The following is a 19,084-nucleotide window of genomic DNA, read 5'->3' as shown; positions in this document are numbered from 1 at the left end:
ATTCTAATGGAACTTAGCAGATTTTAGGAATAGCTTAATATATAGCACACGCTTCCTTTGTTTTATCTATGGAATACCGGAGACACTCCCGTATACGAACTAATAGAGAGACAAAAGTGCCCGGATAGTGAAATTCTTGGATAGTATGTAGAACAATTGCTTTCTTTTGCATTAAATATCACTTATTCAAATAGAAATGAACAAAATTAAGTTTCATCCAACATCTAAGGGTCCCATTACTTTTTAACCGCTAAGTCACATAAATTTTTTATTGACTTACAGACGGATAATAGAACGTCCGTATATTGGGGTATTCGGATAATGGGGGTACGGATACGGGAGTCTTTACTGTATTTGGAAGATGAAGTCACTTTTAGAAAGTGGAGGGTTGATAACAGTAGAGCTCGCTTACAAAGTGGAGGGTTGATAACATGTGGAGCACACTTCGGTGCTAGATTACGGACGCAGGCAGTTTAGAAAATTTATGTTAGCGACACAAGGTGGTGGAAAGAATATCTTTTCATTAGTAAGGGGTAGTACTGGGGTGTAAATTTTGATGAAACTTAGCAGACTTGAGGAACAGCACACTTTTTTTGTTTTATTTATAGAAATTTATATTTGGAGGATAAAATCATTCTTACAAAGGTTGATAACAATTCAGTTTAGTATCTTGGAAACTGTTAAGTTCAGATGAAAATTAAATTACAAAGTTATGTGTGAATCTAATTATGTAAACAATTGTTTGAAAAATTCAACTGTTTAGAAATTATTTTAGAAATAATAGTATAATTTCAAAATTGTCCTCAGGGGCTGTAGATACAGTACGGGTTTAGCAATCCCGAGGTACCCGAGCTATAAGGATGTTAGTGGACCTCAACAGTCTGCTAACATTCTTAATGGGGATGTCAGAGAATGATGACGGGAAGTATATAAACATATGCAAATGCAAAGTAATGTACAACAAGAATTAAGTGTATATAAAGAACGATCGGTTATAAGACTAGTACATTAGGTGTTACACTCAAGTTATACGAGCTTACACCCTTATAAATGAAATTCACTCACTCACGCATTTCAAAAAATTCTTGAAAATTGTTCGTTCCAAATTTTGCATCGACCTATTTTCGATTGACGTACCCATACGTATCTTAACCCTCGGTACAAAATACGAATATTTTGATATTCTTGATTTTTACTTATCATAGAGAGTAACTGCTTCCGTGTTTTAACACTTAGCCGACCGATCGGGCAGATCTCCCTATCTTGAACTTTTAATTTTATGTTTTGTATAAATAATATGTGAAATCGTTAAACGAAATTGTTATCGTGAAATATAATTGCCCACATGACTAGTTTTCGGACTTTTTTGAATTCAAATAGTGAATTTCAGTGGAAACCGAACAGTTCTCTGTGGCGCGTGCGGTCGGCTGAGTATTAAGTACTAATCACACAGAATAATTAACCCATTTACGATTTTATTAGTCGTCCACTACATCCGCCATTTCATAATTCCTTTAAAAAAAGGCGAGGCCTTCCCAGAGATTCGATAGAAAGCACTTCTCACTCGCATTGACCGTTTCTCGTGGTTTTCGTGTGCTCAGTTCGCCCCCTAAATGTATTTTATACGCAAGAGTACATCCTACATAGGCGAAAGAACAGGTTATCGGAGGGTAAGAAAAATAAAGAAGTTTCTGTATGTGTCTGGTCTAACCTCTCTGGCCTGGAGAGCTTGTTACACCTCGGGCGATACTTGCATACTGATTCGCTCCTTGCACAGCGTTCTTCTTTTTCCTGGTCGAGGGAATCGCTCGCGGTAATCAAGGGAACGAAGATGAGGTTCGTGGCCGATTGGAAGTATCGGACGAACGAATTGAATTTTAAAAGGGGCAGACGCGCCGATACGTTCTCTCCGCTACGAGTCGGATCAACTTTTTTACCCCGAAAGGCTAGATCTACTGGGTGTTTCGAACTTACTTTCTAGCTGACGAAACTCTGGAAGGAAAGTAAAAAGTCGTTAGTGTCGAATCTCTTGGAAGGCCTTGCATTTACTTAAAAAAATTATGAAATGTTAAATGTAGCAAATCTCCGCATGAGTAATTAAATTGTGAATGTATTAGTTATTCGGTGTAATTTGTACTTGATTGATCTGGAAATAATTAATAGAACTGATACAGTGATAAAGAGAACTCAACTGGTAGATCGCAGAAAAAGAAACAAAAAATGATTTATTATCAGGATTTGAGGCAAATTCTAACACTGTTCAAGAGGATTAATATAAAACTGTAAATATGTTATGTATATTCCTTGATCTAGAGTGAGGAGACATATTCGTTAAAATTTCTGAGGTTCCTCATCAGATATTCAAATTTTCGATAAGATTCACAGTGAATATGAAAAAGCTTGATTATAAATCATGTCAATCTCAGACTATCGTCAAGATTTCCTCTTACAACTGACTACAACTAATATTTCCCTCGAGAATTCAGATCATTATCATTTTACATTATTATTTTAAATATTGTAAATATAATCAAGAGCGTAATACTCTAAATTGCATTATATTATGAGCATGACATATGTTATAAAATTCTAAATTATATTATATCGTATTGCATTGTCAAATTATATTACAATTTGTAATATACTCGTACGAATCGGCTCTTGCGTTATATGTATTATGGCAAATCCAGTTCGCTTTCTTGCCCAAGAGAAAGCAAGTTTAGATCATCTTCCCGGGTTTCTTAATTCCTCGTAAATTAGAAAATTTATCGAGCACAGCGACAGAAAAAGTAACGACAGATTTCCCCGCGACGGTTTTCTTTTTTCTTCATTCCGTTCTCCTTTTCATCTCCGAACATTCCAGTCGGCCAATGAATCACCGAGTTTCCCGCGCGAAGCGGGATAACCTTTGCCCTCGGCGTCGTAAATCAGACTATCTCGTACTCGAAAGGTTTTATTATTTTATCCGGCAGACTGCAGGCGTCTCTGCACCGCTACGTGACGGAAGTTTTTATAGTCGAACGGAGTCCCCGCAATGTGACCGAAATGTACAATTATGAATTTCTGAAAATTGACTGGGTAAATGTAGATATTGTCGACGTTTGTAACGCAGGCATAAAAGAGAGGCTTAATTTCACTCCAACCGCAATCTATTTTGGTCAGGTACATTTATTATTGGTCCCCAATTTTATAAAATGAATCACTTTTGTAGAGATAATAATTATAGAGAATGATTACGTACTCCCTCTTTGGGTATGGAAATAAATTAGATATATGATAATAAAATTGAATTCGTGACATTCTGTTTTAAATGATAATATTTTGTAACGATACAATGCGATATAATTTAGAATTTTATATTCTGAGTCGTACTATAATGTTACAACTTAATATACAATAGTGAGGTTTGCAGTATTATATTCATAGTGGAGCATGACGGTACGATACGATGTAATACAATTCAGAATTTTATACTCTAAGTCATACTATGATACAACAATATAATGTAGAATGATTTAGAGTATCACATTCATATTACCTTACATTTACAATATTTTAGAAATCATAATATAGCATTTTGACTGCTATATTGTATTAAAAAATCATAGTACAATTACACGTAGTATAACATACAATAGAACAACATGACTTTCAATAGAATATTCAGAATGTAACATATGATTACAATTTCCAAAACCACCAATCAATCACGCATAATCGTTAAATCTAACTCTAGCATATCAATGTAAACATTTCCTCCCAGTTGGCGAAATTTCCAATAATTTCAAACGTTTCGCTTCCTACTAAAAAAATTGTTCCGCCGAATGTGAGCCAGAAGAATGCTCGTCGTTTCGTTTATCGCCATCACTGGCTAGCTTCCGATTCCGTCACATAAGCGCCAGACGGGTTCCCGTTTCGTTTTAAATGCTAATGAATAAGCGGATCCGACCTCCCTGAAAGCAGGTCTCGCCGAGGAGTGGCAGAGCTCGCGGCTCAGCCAGCGCGAATGAAAAATGACAGGCTGGCCGAATTAAATTCGGCCAAGTGACAATTATTCCAGCAGGACGGATCGTGGATTAAGACGCTCGACTTGAAAGTTCAACCTCCCCTGGTTCCGTCGGACCTCGTAATTTCGATGCTTGGGAGAAACTTGCGAAATTTGTGGCCCGCGACAAATGCCTGCTAACTAACCGACAATCCGTCTAATCTACTCCAGCTGAAACCAGCGTTAGACTGCGTTGCCAGCTTGAACTGAGATTACGGAATCCCCTCGGAGACCTAAGACTTTTACTTTTAATTAATTAACCGCCGTAATCGCCTTGAACGTCGCTTAATTACCAGCGAGACGTCTTCGCTGCTGATGATCGAATCCTCGGTCGGAAACGGGCGGGAATTTCGTTCGCATAAGGGGCGATTAATGATATCGCATAGTGGTTCGTTCTGTCAGTTTGGTTATGTGGTTAAGGTATAAAAGAACTGTTCACGCGTATTTAGCAATACGTAAAGTAAATATTTATTCAATTAAAGATATATATTAATGAACTTCGACTATTGCCGCGATCGTACGCATGGAACACATAAGAAACAATCGACATCAGCCGTTGTCGTTGCCACGATCCAAGCCGCTGTCGATATATTTCCTAACACGTTCGATCGATGTTTGTACATCTACATAGATGAGCTTTTATTTGTTCGTTTGGGAATATTTAATTCTGTTTTTTCGCGAACAGCCAACAGGATATTTCAGTTAGTGGTTTATCCCTGTTAAGTTATTTTGGATGATGTTCTAATTGTCATTTAGATATCATAGACTGGATTTTTAGGATTTGCATTTATAGGAAATTTGAACGTGTAAGAAACTAGAAAATACACACGGTATGCAATAATGTAAAAAACTATTGAAAGTAAAGTTCATGTTATAATATTTGCAGAGTAAATTAGGCACGTTAAATTTCTGTAGGCACGTTTACAAAGACTTTATTTCCGCAGTCGGATATCAGATTTTTCTAAAATAAGGAAAGCGTTTAATGTAGGAGCGACGTTAGAAGAAAGAGTAGGTAAGCCGGAGAAGATAGAACAAATGTTAAGATTTTTGAACGAATATTCTTACTCACAATTTTTGAAGAATAAATATTCTACCGTGGATGGTAACGTTAGCTCGCAATATTGTCTGTTATCTATGCCGCGAGATTACAAAATCCCCTTAAGCTGCGAAATTACAAAATCCACGTAGAAGCCGCGAAATTTTTAATTTGAATTAATCGACTACAGCAATCGCCGGGCGCGCCAGCCAGTTACGAGGCGAAGATAAATCTTTTGTGGTCCGGGAAGTATTCGGACTTCCGCCATCGGAGTTTCGAACTTCGAATTGTGAACTTGAATGTAGAAAGAAGAAGAATTGGTTCAACAAATTTCTGAACGAAAGTCATAATCAGATCTTTTGTTTGCACCTTGTAAATCAAAGCTTCGTTTATTTGGGAAAATTGGAAACTTGTTTAGAATGTACATACATAATTTATGGAAGATTAATGATAGGTTAGTTTAACCTAATGTTACATTACCATCTTCAAAGCTAGAATGATGCAAGTGTATATTTGGTGAAATTAGCCCTAAAGATAATACAATCTTCTGCTAAAATATTCAGAAAGCTGAGGCAGTAGATGATTGAATTATAAATTTCAAGACAATTTTAATTCGATTACTTTTATGAATTTTAAAGATTGTTAATCTTCTATAAATCTTGAAAATTATGTAATCTTCTACGAATCCCTAAAATCTGTTAATATCTAAGATTTAGAAACACAATTTAGTTAAAGTTTTCTATGACTTTACAATAGAAACAAATTTTAATTAGATTGCTTCTTTGAATTCTTTAAATTCTACAATCTAAATTCTCTAAATCCGTAATCTAAATTAGGAACCTTGATGTTTCCTTCGCCAGAGTACCGTGGCATTCAACTAATTCATTCAATTTTTCCATGTCGACATTGCTATTTCCTAGCTTATTATGCTAAACGAGCACCTGTGTAAAAATAATTGAATATACTGAAAACCAGTGGAGTGTATGCGTGTAACCAAGTACAGAACGCAAGAGAAAGCTCGAGGGTTGCAACTTCGTCGCGTTGCTTCCGACTTCGACTAATTAAAAGCACGCTTCAATTAGCGCAAGATAACGGGCGTGTGTTCACGGCGCAACACCTATAGTAATTTTCGGGCGACGGTTAGATTTCTGATTACGCGGCCCCTCGAATTCTGCGCGATTTCCAACATGCAGTCGAAACTGAATCACGAATGATCTTCCACTAAATTTAATACGGATTAAAATGAATTTTGCAAACCAATTGTAAATAATCACAGATGGTCTTCCGTCAGTTTTAATGGAGATTAAATCCAGCTTGCAGATCAATTTTAAACGACTGTTGATTGCACCCCAAAAAAGTATGAAATTTTTCATGTTTGTCAGTTGAAATGGCAGACGTATTACCTTTAAAGTTTCATTTTTCAATTTTTTTTCTGTAGAAGGGGAGCGTATTTAATTTAAAAACGAACCCTGTTATTTTCGCACGAGTTTTATTTTTTATTTTTATTGATAGGATATCTTTTTTATTTAAACAATATCATTTAACTGGTTAGCATTTTTCACGTCAATGTTTTCTTGAGTTTCAAACGCTCATCACATTGAGAAAAATGTATTTGAATTTTCTCGATGAACACGATCGCACTGAGGAGACTAATTCTCCCTCATTTTGCTCCTCTCGGTACACTCTTAACTGACTTTACAGGAAAATGGTCGCCCTCGGGCAAGCGGTTCGAGTGCGCTCATACCCGCGTATTCCTCTAAATTCCCTAAACGTGGTAGTTCCTGTGAGAGCTTAATGTAACGTGAAACTTACTCAAGGTACGAATACTTGACGCTAAACGCCGTTTTGAATTATATTTATTCCTCTAGACGGGGATCGTTCCGCAACATCGATAACAAATTGACTAATAACTAAATTGATTTGGTTATTAACGCTTTGCGCTCGGGTGGCGCCTTTAAGGCGACATATGTAATTTAAATGTGATTTTGTGAACGTACAATTTCAAATTCACTTACATCAGAATACAACTAATTATTATTTGAAATAATACTACATTGAGTCATGAACGTTCGTAGATGTTTTTCTTCGAAGTAGAGTTTGTAGTTTCACAGAAATTTATTACAAAAATGGACTGGATTTGATTCTATAGAAAAATGCCTCGAGCGCAAAGGGTTAATGTGGACCGTTCTCGTTGCATTTACAAATCGATTGTTCGAATTTCGACCACGTTTCGATAAGTCTATTCCTCGATTCAAAAACATTTACAAGCTTCCAATCAGTTTCATGTTGGAAAGTCCTTCGTGAAAAATGTATTTTCGGCAACCGACAATCCCTTGACTCGTCTGGGATCGTTTGACTATTAAATTGGAAGGAATATGTCGATGCATTATTTTCAATCGCGAAATCCCGTAATAACGCGCTTTCGTCGGAGGACTCACGTGAATGCTGTTTGCGCTGATTATTTTCGACGATAACAACTTTTCGACGCCTGGGCTTTGTGCTGCGCGGCGTTTCCATCGAATTTCCTGGCAGACTCGTAGAAAACGCAGACCATCGGCGTCGAATAATTCCCGTTGGTCCGTTCACCATGCTATTCCGCGTCATTGCTCTCGATTCTGTTGGAAACAAAGGCCAACGGTTCGAGGAGTCTCATTCATTTGTTCGATCGGCCGCACCGCTTATTAACGAGAAAGCCCCGACTGATAAATATCCTGATCGAATGGCGATCGTATTGCGTTTGCCAGTAGCTGAAAGCAATACTCTCCTCGACAGACTCGCAACACGTCGCCGAAGGAAATCCATCGAACCGGAAGCGAATGTTGCATCGAGATTCGCTGCCAATTTTCTGATAAAAACAGGAATGAATATTTAGACTGGCTCGAAGCAAGTATTATTTATTGCGTTTCGACTCGTTGCTTTAAGTCTTTTTTAACACCTCGAATAGCGCGTCACCCTTATATAGGTGAGACGAAGCTTTTCATTAAGAAACTTCAATAAATAGTCCCTTAAGCTACAACCACGGGTGGGACTCGTGGTCGGATATTCGGGCCAAAACTGATTATCAAAATGATGAATCCGTGATGTATTGTTCGGTCTAAGTGCGAACATCACATTTTGGTCCCAGGCTGTCGGAACTTAAATCGTAGCTTAAGGGTTAAGTTTAATGACTGAATGTTAATGGAAACGAATCTGGATGGAATTCGTAAATGTTAGATTCTACAGTTTCCAGTTATCTCGAAACAAAATTTTAGCATTGTAGAAATTTCCGTGTAAATCAAACAGTCAACGTGTTACGAAAGGCTAGATGTGACATCCTACACATGCGACGATTAAGTTTAGATACGAATTTAGAAAATTCATACCGTCATCTCGAGCAAGAGTCATAGTAGACACGGAACACATGTCAATATTTTGGTGGACGTATATTATTTTTTTTTACGAGCTTCTCATTGATGTTTTTATGATGGACCCTCGTTAGCGTCGTATTTACTGGCGGTCCACATTTTAAAACGACAAATCGAATTTCCAAGGAACCCAATGACGCCCGATGGCTTAACCCCGAAGAGCTCAGCACCGCAATTTGTTCGACGACGTTAATTACCGCGAAGTTTCCCAGTCGGGGAGACGATAATGAGCCACGCTTCGTCAGAAAACTTCGTCGAAAACGATTAAGAAGTTTGACGAGCTCGTCTTGGCTTTCGTTGAAAGCCAAGACTCGTTTTAGGATTATGTATGTTTGTTTGGGACAAACACGTGATCTAGAAGTGTCTGTACGCAGAATCAAAGAAAACAGACGGGAAATAAGAAAAGAATCGTGTTTAGGAAAATTCGACACTAGATAGAGAATTGTTTTGGATAATCAGGAAACCTTTATGACAGAAAAAGTTGTTACTGGATCGATTTTATATTTACCATGCATATTTATTGACTGTAGAATGCACGTAAATTTTGTTTATTAATGTGCATTGAGCTATAGTGACGTTTATTAACCTTTACAGATCTGTTGTATATTTTAATGTGCGTCATTTGTATGATTATACTTTTGATACAGAATAATTCGTTTCTTAAAATAACAAAGCAGATATATATTTCACAAAATATTCAGACTTTAAGTTGAAAGCTTTACTTGGAAAATATAATCTCATACGAGTAATTAAGTTTTGTCGATAACGATCAATGCAAATCTAATAGCAAATTAATCCTCACAACAATGTTCTCGCGTAAATGATAAAAAGGAGGGGACAAGATGGAATATCGATTTTTTGGTGACACGAAAAGTGAGGGATCTTTTAATTCGAATGGTGTACCCCATCTGGCGAGAGTAACGCGCCTAATTCATTGGTGGAAGCCAACAACGCTGGATTTATTGGTCGAAATTCGTTTTTCAGCGAATAATTTGTTCCCTCGCGTGTTGAATCGGGTTGCGAACGGGCTTCAGTACCTCGCTGGTATTGTTATTTAGAGAAATCACGAAAAATTGTGGATGAAACTGTGATACATGGAGCGAAAGCAGGCGATCAATTTTAGATCATTTTAATTAAACACAATTGTGACTTCTATGCGATTTAAAAATTCAATCCGCGAATTATACTTATAGAATCTCTTGCTGACAGATGAAATGCATGCAATACTTGAAAATCCTGGACATGATTCATAATTAGATGCCTGATAGGAAATCACTGTTTCAAATATGGCCTCTACTATAAATACTTTCAAATAGACTACAGTTTATTTTTAAAAAGTCAGTATTATAGTACAAATGAAGTTTAACATATTTTATACCAAAACTTTGCATAGTTTTTGTTCTTTTATCCATTTCAATTTTCTCTTTTTAATCTCTATGGCCAGCTAAATCCTTCTTCTATATATTATTCTTGTAGAATCTAGTTATAATGCAATCCATCCCCTTCAGTATTATTAACGTAGCAACAACCAATACATTACTGAATTACGGATATCAGAAATTGATACTAATTGAGCGATGTGGGTAATTAATAAACATACCTTTTGCATCGATTTCGGCGTACGTATTACATTTCCTGACATGGATGTAATATCAGTTCCATAAGTACCTACAATTCACGATTCCCTTACTGTGCGAAAACGATCGAATATCTCTATGTTGCACTTCAAATCAACTATCAATAAATAAAAGTAATGAATAATTTATTAACTTTTCTGATACTAAGAACAGAACATTTCTTACAAACCCAATAATTACTAACATTTTTCAATGCTTAACGAGATACATGAATTGACATTTTTCCATTACACTAATTATTAAAGTTAAAGCACTTAGTCTAAACGTCATTCGTGCAACATAATTTTCGCTTCAAACATGTATGTTTATAATTATTCAACGTATATCGATTGCCATCGAAAAAGAATCTAAAGTACAAAGTTTCCAAAATAAAAGTTTTAAAAAGTGTTTATGTACAGGAATGTCTACGTAATTTATTTATTATTCAATTTCTCAAGCACTCGTCTGTATAATTAACGAAACACGTAGATATCTAGTATATCAGAGCTGGAGCAGTACTGAGAAGCGGTTTTTCTTTTTTTTCAGGCGGAGCCAGCTTTAATGTACGACAGCGTGCAGGTGTTTGCAGCAGGATTAATGACCCTGGAACAATCGCACGCGTTGAGGCCCGCAAATATCTCCTGCGAGATGGAGCACCCATGGGATGGTGGACTGTCGCTCATCAACTACATAAACTCGGTGAGTTCATGCAACTTACCTGTGCCTCCAGCCGTTAAAAAGACCGTGATCGTGTAATTTCGCAGAGCTTGCTCGAATTTCATTTGCGTATTCGTTATGAGACATCCATTTCCGTCTCTGGGAATTCCGTTTGAGCCTGAAATTCTGTCCCGTTTTATAAATGGGATCTTGGTTAAATCTCTTCGTTTGGAGGTTACTTTACCCTCCAAAAAGCGAGTATTCGCAAGGTTTCTTAATTTTATTTAGTATGAATTGGAACGCGATGAGCTCTGCCAAATCTAAATATTTTTCAATGCGGAAATAAAATACACCCATGTTTGTAGCTAATGCAATAATTGATATCGCCATTTTTGAGGAAGTCATTCAATCTTTGATCATTTTAATATTTACACATGATTTGCTTTTGCAAGTTTGTAGATGCTTCTTAAAAAACTCTTCTAGGTAATCATTATTATTTCCTCAATATTGTTCTTTTCATCGGATTATAGAGATCTTACTCAAGAGAGCATGCAATAAGCTTAGATAATTAAATCAACTATGATATATATAATTTGATTGAAAAAATTAATTTTACTATGATTCCATTGAATACGTAAATTATCCCTATATAATTACTAGACTGCGGATGTTTATGCATTTATAAGAAATTCCAATGAATTTCATTGCAAGAAACTACAAAATGCAAACAATATGCAAGAATATAAAAAAGATTGAAAATAAAGTTCATGTTATAATATTTGCAGAATAAAATGAATTCCTATTTAGATTCAATTTTTGTGGGCACGTTCACGAAGATTTTATTTTGCATAAAGATCCGCAGTCTAATAATTACACTTGGAAGATCAGTTTTCTACAATTTCTTGAAATAAATCTCAATTCATTGCATACAGTTTCTCTGAATGATTTATTTCATTTAACAACTGATCGATGAATTTTCTAGCACGTTGGAAACACGTGTGTATTTTCGACCAATTCCACGTTGTCGTATAATGGTTCGTTGCGTTTAAGTTGGATCGTTGGAAAGTGAGAACACATGGGAATAAATTGGAAAATTTTGTGAGCGCGTTGTTGCTCGAGATGAGACTCCCTCGAATGCTTGCGAGATTAACGTCGAGAGGTATGAAAGTTATTGCGTTATACGTTCAGAAATACATGGAAACACGAAGATCCTTTTCAGAACGGAATTTAATGCTTCCTCGCATTGGCAAGATGCTACACAGGAAACGTATCTCTGAACACGTGAGATGCTAAAGTTTGCAGAAATGATAAAAGAAAATTGAACATTTCTATTTAATTCAATTTACTTTATGGGTAGGAGAGGACTTTGCTACCGCTGGTTGCATTAGGAAAAGTAAATATAAAATACAATGGAGTTGAGAGATAAAATATAGAAGAAGCTGTTACGTGGAGGCCAAAATCTGGTTAAATTTGAGAAAAGCACTGAAAAAAATCTACTAGATACATGTTGTAAACAATTAAATGACCCTTGTTTAATATTAGGCGTACGGAGCATGGTCATTTTGATTCAGTCCAAATTTCACAAGGTTTTACAGAAATCAGTTCTGTTTTTCGCCAACCACTTATGATGACTTTTATTCATATAAAAGGACAACCATATATTTAAATTCATTTTTATTTAAGCCTCCTAATTCATTCTAGTAACGCGATTTCACTTGATAAAGTTATAATAGAAGTATATAATAGAATATAATAGCAGTAATAAAAATTTGATAAGAAATCTCCGTTAACCTAGTGTTAATGAATCTTTTCAATGATCCGAGTATAATAAGGAAGCAATAGTTTCTAGTAGAAACATTTGTTTGAAAATGTTAGGAGGTACAAAATTACTGTTCGTAGTATAAATTAGTACAAAATATTCCACGAAGCCCGATATGATTCTGCTGATTTGGTCCTGCCAGCTTAAGAGAGGTCATTCCGTAGTCCTGACACGGTTTTAGGGAGGAATGATTTCACTCTTTATCACTCTAACCCGTTTTGAACAAACAACCGCATTTATCACGCTTACGAAGAAACCTACCCTGTCGTTTGCGATAAATTACAAATGCAAAAGGCTTGGACGACTGCCAAAAACAACTGTATTCAGGGTAATTGGAAACACTGGTATCGAGCTTTCTCACAGAGCACGATGGGACGAGGGTACAAATTCGTGATAAATCGTGTCATGAAAAAAAAAACAACATTTTTTATCGTTACTTTTTCTTATCAAGAAAGAGCAATCAGATACTCCCAGTATTACAATTTCTAACCATTTGTTAGGATAATAAAAATATTCTGTTTCTGAAGTAGGAATGCTGCAGTAACATAATAAAAATTCAATAATAGGAAGTGTAGTTCTCTTCAAAGTTTAATAATTCAGGAAAAATGGAAGGACCAAATCGTGAGTCTCTAAGTTCAAATTAAATATGATAAACGAGATTTCTCTCATGCAATGATATCTAAGCGGTCAAGAGTAAAATAACGAAGATTATTCTTGTATTATTCTTACAATCTTATATTATATATAAAAAATGAGACACTATAGTCATTTCGTCGTCTAACATTGATGAATGAGTCTAACTACGAGATGAAAGTTTTAACTACTTATGTTTCATTATATGATCTTGTTTATCATATTTATCTTAAAATCCGTTCAACATGATTTGGGGATTTTCATATTCTTCTCGAACTATTCTATCGGTCATTTCACATTTTTACAAATTTCTACTTTCTTTCGGTTTCTTTATTGTTCATTCTTTCGATGCTATATCTTTTATTTATAGTTGTGATCCCTTTCGATTTGACAAGCTGCTTAAAAAGAACACCCTCTAGGCTTGTTATAATAAGTGTATTATTTATGGTCTAATTAAAAAAATTTTTATTTCCGAAAATTGTGACAAAAATCACGCGGAGAACTGTCTTGAACAACTATCACGTTTTTCAACGTTGCTGCGTGCGCGTTGGTCAGAATTTAGATGATTCTGGCGGAATTCAAGCCCCATATAATGAAACATCCACAGCTAGTCGGCTTCGATAATGAACAATCTCATTAGGATCGAAAACGACTAAATCAAACAACTCTAATTTGGGGGGGGGGGGGCACCTAATTGTAACCATTTCGATACTAATAGAATAATCGGTTCGGACAATAACACTGTTATCGACGTTCTCGATATAGCTGATTTTATTTTGCAGTGTTTTATGCATGACAGTAATTATGTATGCAGATCGATGAATTCTCAAATATTGAATAGCACAATATTAGGCTGGCGAGCACCAATAGCGAATTTCTATGAATTTTAATCTCCATTTGCAATTACACTTGTTGATATATTTATAAGTCAGAATTTTCAAACAATCTCAAACTTGCTGGGTAACTGAATGCATTCTTTGTTTTTTAGGACACGTGGCACAATTTAGAAGGAAAAAGGCACAGTTCTTAATTTTGAATTAATCTAGCAGAATAAATAATGAATTGATTGAAAGATGTTGCATTTTTAAAGCATTTTATTTATAATGTTTGTTAACTAAGCACCTTTTACTGATAAATTCCAAAGTAAATTCGGAGGCTAAACATTGGTGTTTATTCAAACACGATTTATATATACATAATTTATTTTATTAAAAGAGTGTCGTGAACATATACTTACTTATGTATACCCGTATAATATAAATTTTTATATTATATTATAGTAACGAATCATTTAGAAGCATTTGAATGCTTGGAAAGTCATCATCTTCCATAGCAATTGTCAACAATAAATTGCTGCTTAAGTATAAATTCAACAAGGCAACAAATTATTCAGAATTATAGACTGTGCTGATTTAATTTTTTTGTACATTATGACCCTGAAAAATGAAGAACTTTTTAACCAAATTATGTCCAAAACAGGTGTCAATTTAAATATGACGAGTTTTCACGAGTTTTCAAGGGATCGAAAATTCGAACATGTGAACAAATAATGCGATAATATTCAGTCTAGCGACAAGCCGGAAGCCAATTTCTATAAATTTCAATCAACATTTTACAACGTTCCGCGCTCGCGAACCGTGGTGACGCGGGGGGCTCGAATAAATTGTTTAATGCAATATCGTACGGCTTCAAACCTGTCACAGCCAGTGGCCACAAATCCTTCTGCGGTCTTGTTCGTTCCTGTTTCACGCGACGAGAGGGATCCCTGCCTTTGGATTCGAAACGTTCCCATTTTTGCCCCAGGAAATAATTGAAACTGTCACAGGTGGAAATACGCGTCACTTCCTGTTGTGTTGAATTCACCCTTTGGAGAACTCTAAACGCGACTACCGTGGAACGTCGATTTTTTGGAAATAAATGGATGACAACACACACCTGGCAAATGAATTTCCATATAATTCAACGATGGGAACAGGGGATGGGATGGCAAACGAATTTCCATATAATTCATCGATGGGAACAGAAATAAAAAGATCGAATGGTTGAAGCGCTGAGCGATTTTGGAATATTTGGAACAATTTCGATACGTTTATTTCAACGTCGGAATGAATGTTTCCAAATGGTTCTGTATATTCCAATACTGAATGTTGCGAACATTTTTATTTGAATAATAGTTTGCTCATTTTTAATAACGGTGAAATAAAACGGCGTTATGTATTATGCAATTTTTATTTGGATGGTAAACGTACGAAGAATTGATTTAATTTTTAATTCGTCTTTTAATAATTAACGTATAAACACTGATTTTCACTTAACTCGTTAAAAATTGAATGCAAGCAAAATGTGTTTAACTTCTGGCTCACGTGCGCGAACGTGACAGGTTAAATTATATATTTAATTATCTCCAGGAGACGGCGTTCTAAATGCACAAAATTAATTTCGAATTGGATAGCTGGCGCTTGGTACACCTTGGACAGTGCTCAATAATTTCCCCAGGAAACCAATCGACTTCGTTGGTAATCCAGACGATCTCCAACGTCCAAAGATCTTGGCTTCCCTGGGGGTACCCTTGTGGACCACTATTAATTTAATAGCGGTACGGCTAAATTCCAATATCGATGGTTCCCTAATAGTCTCCGGACATTTGCGGAGACTCCGTCGAATTCCTAGATAACAACCTGCATACTTTCGTTGCGTTCGTGGAGACAGAGTTTTCGTGTTACGCGCAATTTTGTCGTCGATGTTAAATAACGAACGGGACGAGCAGTTTTTGATGAAATTTCCAACCTCGTAACAAACTACTGTCACAACTTTATCGTTTATCGCAAGGAAAACACGATTCCTCGGGTCTTTACGTTTTACGGGTACATTAAACATATTTAACTTCCTTTTTTTACACTGGAAGATTGTTTTATAATTTCCGTTTTATAATATGACCATTTTATTCTACGAAACTGTTGGATAATAATAAAGCATGTCAGCAACATTATTTTAAAATGATTATAGCGTCCAATTTGTATCATTGAGGATCAAAGAAATATAATCTTCACTTCCTTGGTACTTCATAGTTTTGGAAATTAAAACACAAACATCGTCTGAAAATCTCCACAGAAAATGATGTTTTATAATCAATTCTTTTAAGTAATATCTGCAGTACATTCTATAACGATATTTCAATGCTTAACAGCGTTAAGTTATTACAAAATAAATTCAATATTTGCAAAGATATTATTTAAACTGATTTAAGCAGCACTGATAATTAATTAAAGCAATACGAGACGACGTTATAACGAAGCACAGAACTTTTAACGGGCACTCAATGTACTCCCAATCTTGTTGTAGTTGGTGATACGGTCCACCGTTTCGCGCGAGAGATTCGTAACAATTTTAAACATCGTTGATGTTTACGATTTAACAGCGGTAACGAGCTGGCCCGTTCATAAACGGTCCTTTTTCCTTTTGAAAGCGTCGCGCGATAATGTTCAAGCCATAAAACTACTTGGCGGTACTCCAAACGCGTTTATCCCCAGGATTAGCCATCCAGCGTTGTTTGTCCGTACGCTTTTCCAGAGCATCTTTTGGTAAAATTTTGGCACGCGCGCGCGCGCCTCTGCTTATCCGCGTTGGCACCGATTGCACTCGTGCTTCCTTTCTCGATTTGGAAATGCTTAAGGTAGTTGTTCCATGGATTTATTTAATGAAGGATTTTAACAGAACTTCTCTTGATTATTCTTTGATTAAATGTAAATCATACTAGCTTATTTCGATTTGAATTGACCTCCTCAATTTAACGAAAAACGATATCGAAATTTTGTAATTTTAACAGAAGCCCTTATGGAACGTATCGGTTTTCACGTGATTTTTTTCAATTTAAATCAAAATGCAATACAAGCCCTTGCTGAAAATTTGATGTGTTATAAAAGCTGAAGTTACAAACCAACAAAAAAAAACTAATAATCATTGACCACGCTGTTACCGGAATATAATTCATTAACATGTTGACTGACAGACTAAAATTCGTGAAAATTTCTACGAAGTTAAAATTTTATCTGGAGACTGTCGAAAATTCGATAATTTAACATTTGTCGTAGTATTTTATTTGTTAATCTCTCTAAGTTTACCAATCCTACCAAGTTTACTTTCATTATCGTCTCACTTTTGGGATTCATTTTTTTTATTCCTTAATAAAAAGTAGCGTCCAAAGTATTAAGCCTGCAATTTCATTGGAAAAATAATTCAAACCACTGTTAAAAAATTATTAATTCGTGTTGCATATTCGCAGCCACAACAGTTAATGAGTTAAGTGCTACAGGGGAATGAGTCGTTATGGTCGGACGCGGACACATTTGAGTGAATCTTATTTGAAAATACTATTTTGCACAACACGCTTTGTTAGTGTCACTGTTATTTTATTTCTGAAATATGTTCCCATTAACAAAAATTTAAATTTTGTTAAAAAATTAACGCAGGAAGGGTAGACGGTTAATATTGCAATATAAGAATATAAATTATGAGAAACTGGTGCGTATGAAAAGCGATGCGGTTGGCATGAAGAGTTTAACACATTCTCTTCCACGATTCAGTGGGGAAACCATTCGCCGCAAACCACGTTACAGTTGTAGTAATTTTAATTAATGTAATGCATGCTGTTAACTGTGTACAATTACTATGTTTTAAGTAGGTCAACTAAATATTCCAAGTAACGTGTCGCGCATGATTTGAAACTTGGCTATAGTTCATGTCTGGTCTATTAAATTAATATCACAAAACAGAAGTAAAGTAATCAACTATGTAAACGTTCATATACCAAAGTTTCTCTGCAAATATCAAAATAATTCACAGCATTAGCAGAACTTTTGCATTTTCATGATAAATAAAATGTGTGAATAGGATAACGATTGTAAAACCATTCAGGCAGTACAAATAGCCTTCTGTAATATTTAATACTTGAATTGTTGACAAAAAATGTTGCCTGGTGAATACTACAAAATTTGATTCAAGAGAAAAATTCTGCTCAAAAAATAATCAATTAAAATTCTTTATTATTTATCTAAAATTCATACCATCAAATTTCACAAGCTGAATTAAAAAAAAAAAGTACAAGGGCTTCGTTAACAGCATCATTCAGATACGACATTCATTGTCGGAAAGAATCGAAGAGATCATATAGCTTTCATCTACCAGTCGCTGGTCCAGATGGTGTAAAACGCTCGTGGGAAATAAATGCAAAGTGCAGTCGCGTTATATATACTATGCAATGAAAAACACCATCGTGAAAGCTTTTAGGATTATTCCTCGTGACGTCCACAGAGTTAGGTGATTCATAATAAACGTCAGAAAAGTACGATCGAAGATTTACTTTTCCCGCGGTCGAGTTTTCATCTCTATTTTATTGCCCGAATATTAGATAGCTCCATTAGTATCGATTCGTTGCACGCATCTGGGCGTGCGGAAAATTCGTGAGCCACTGGTCCAGTAAATAGAGCAGAAATTGTATATTTGAATCCACTCGCTTCTTTAATCTACAAAGCATGTATTATATTTCATAGAACAATATTTCCCCATCTCTGAGATATTTTAAAATTTCTTTCAACTGAAAGGTATTTTTCGTTCACTCGTGTGTATTCTGTTCTCAGAGAAACGTCGAGTTTGACTTAGGAAGAAATAATTTAATTTCAGGTTCACTTTATTTAATGCAATTCTTGAGAGTAAACTCTTCACTTTTTATGAGTGCATGTCAGTCTAGGCGGCCCAAATCAAGGTCATTTTATACAATTTTTATTTCTCAGACTATTTATTTCTTCGAAATGGAGGCGTGCACGCTATAAATTACATATATTCAGGTGTATATTTCTTTCGTTTTTAATTAAATAA

General features: G+C 35.5%; 1 protein-coding gene across 7 annotated transcripts in view; it reads left to right on the top strand.

Moving 5' to 3' along the window:
• The window catches only part of LOC128889259 (glutamate receptor ionotropic, kainate 2), a 185,878-nt gene that overhangs the window by 115,335 nt on the left and 51,459 nt on the right, over positions 1–19,084 (top strand). For all 7 annotated transcript variants that reach the window (XM_054146701.1, XM_054146705.1, XM_054146706.1 and 4 more), the window contains exon 8: positions 10,648–10,800. In XM_054146701.1, the coding sequence (XP_054002676.1) occupies positions 10,648–10,800 (153 nt within the window). The remainder of the gene's footprint in view (positions 1–10,647; positions 10,801–19,084) is intronic.

This window comes from Hylaeus anthracinus, unplaced genomic scaffold, assembly GCF_026225885.1.
Source record: "Hylaeus anthracinus isolate JK02 unplaced genomic scaffold, UHH_iyHylAnth1.0_haploid 11997, whole genome shotgun sequence".
Classification (NCBI taxonomy): domain Eukaryota; kingdom Metazoa; phylum Arthropoda; class Insecta; order Hymenoptera; family Colletidae; genus Hylaeus; species Hylaeus anthracinus.
The sequence above is the reverse complement of the archived record's forward strand: the minus strand, read 5'-3'. Positions and strand labels throughout refer to the sequence as shown.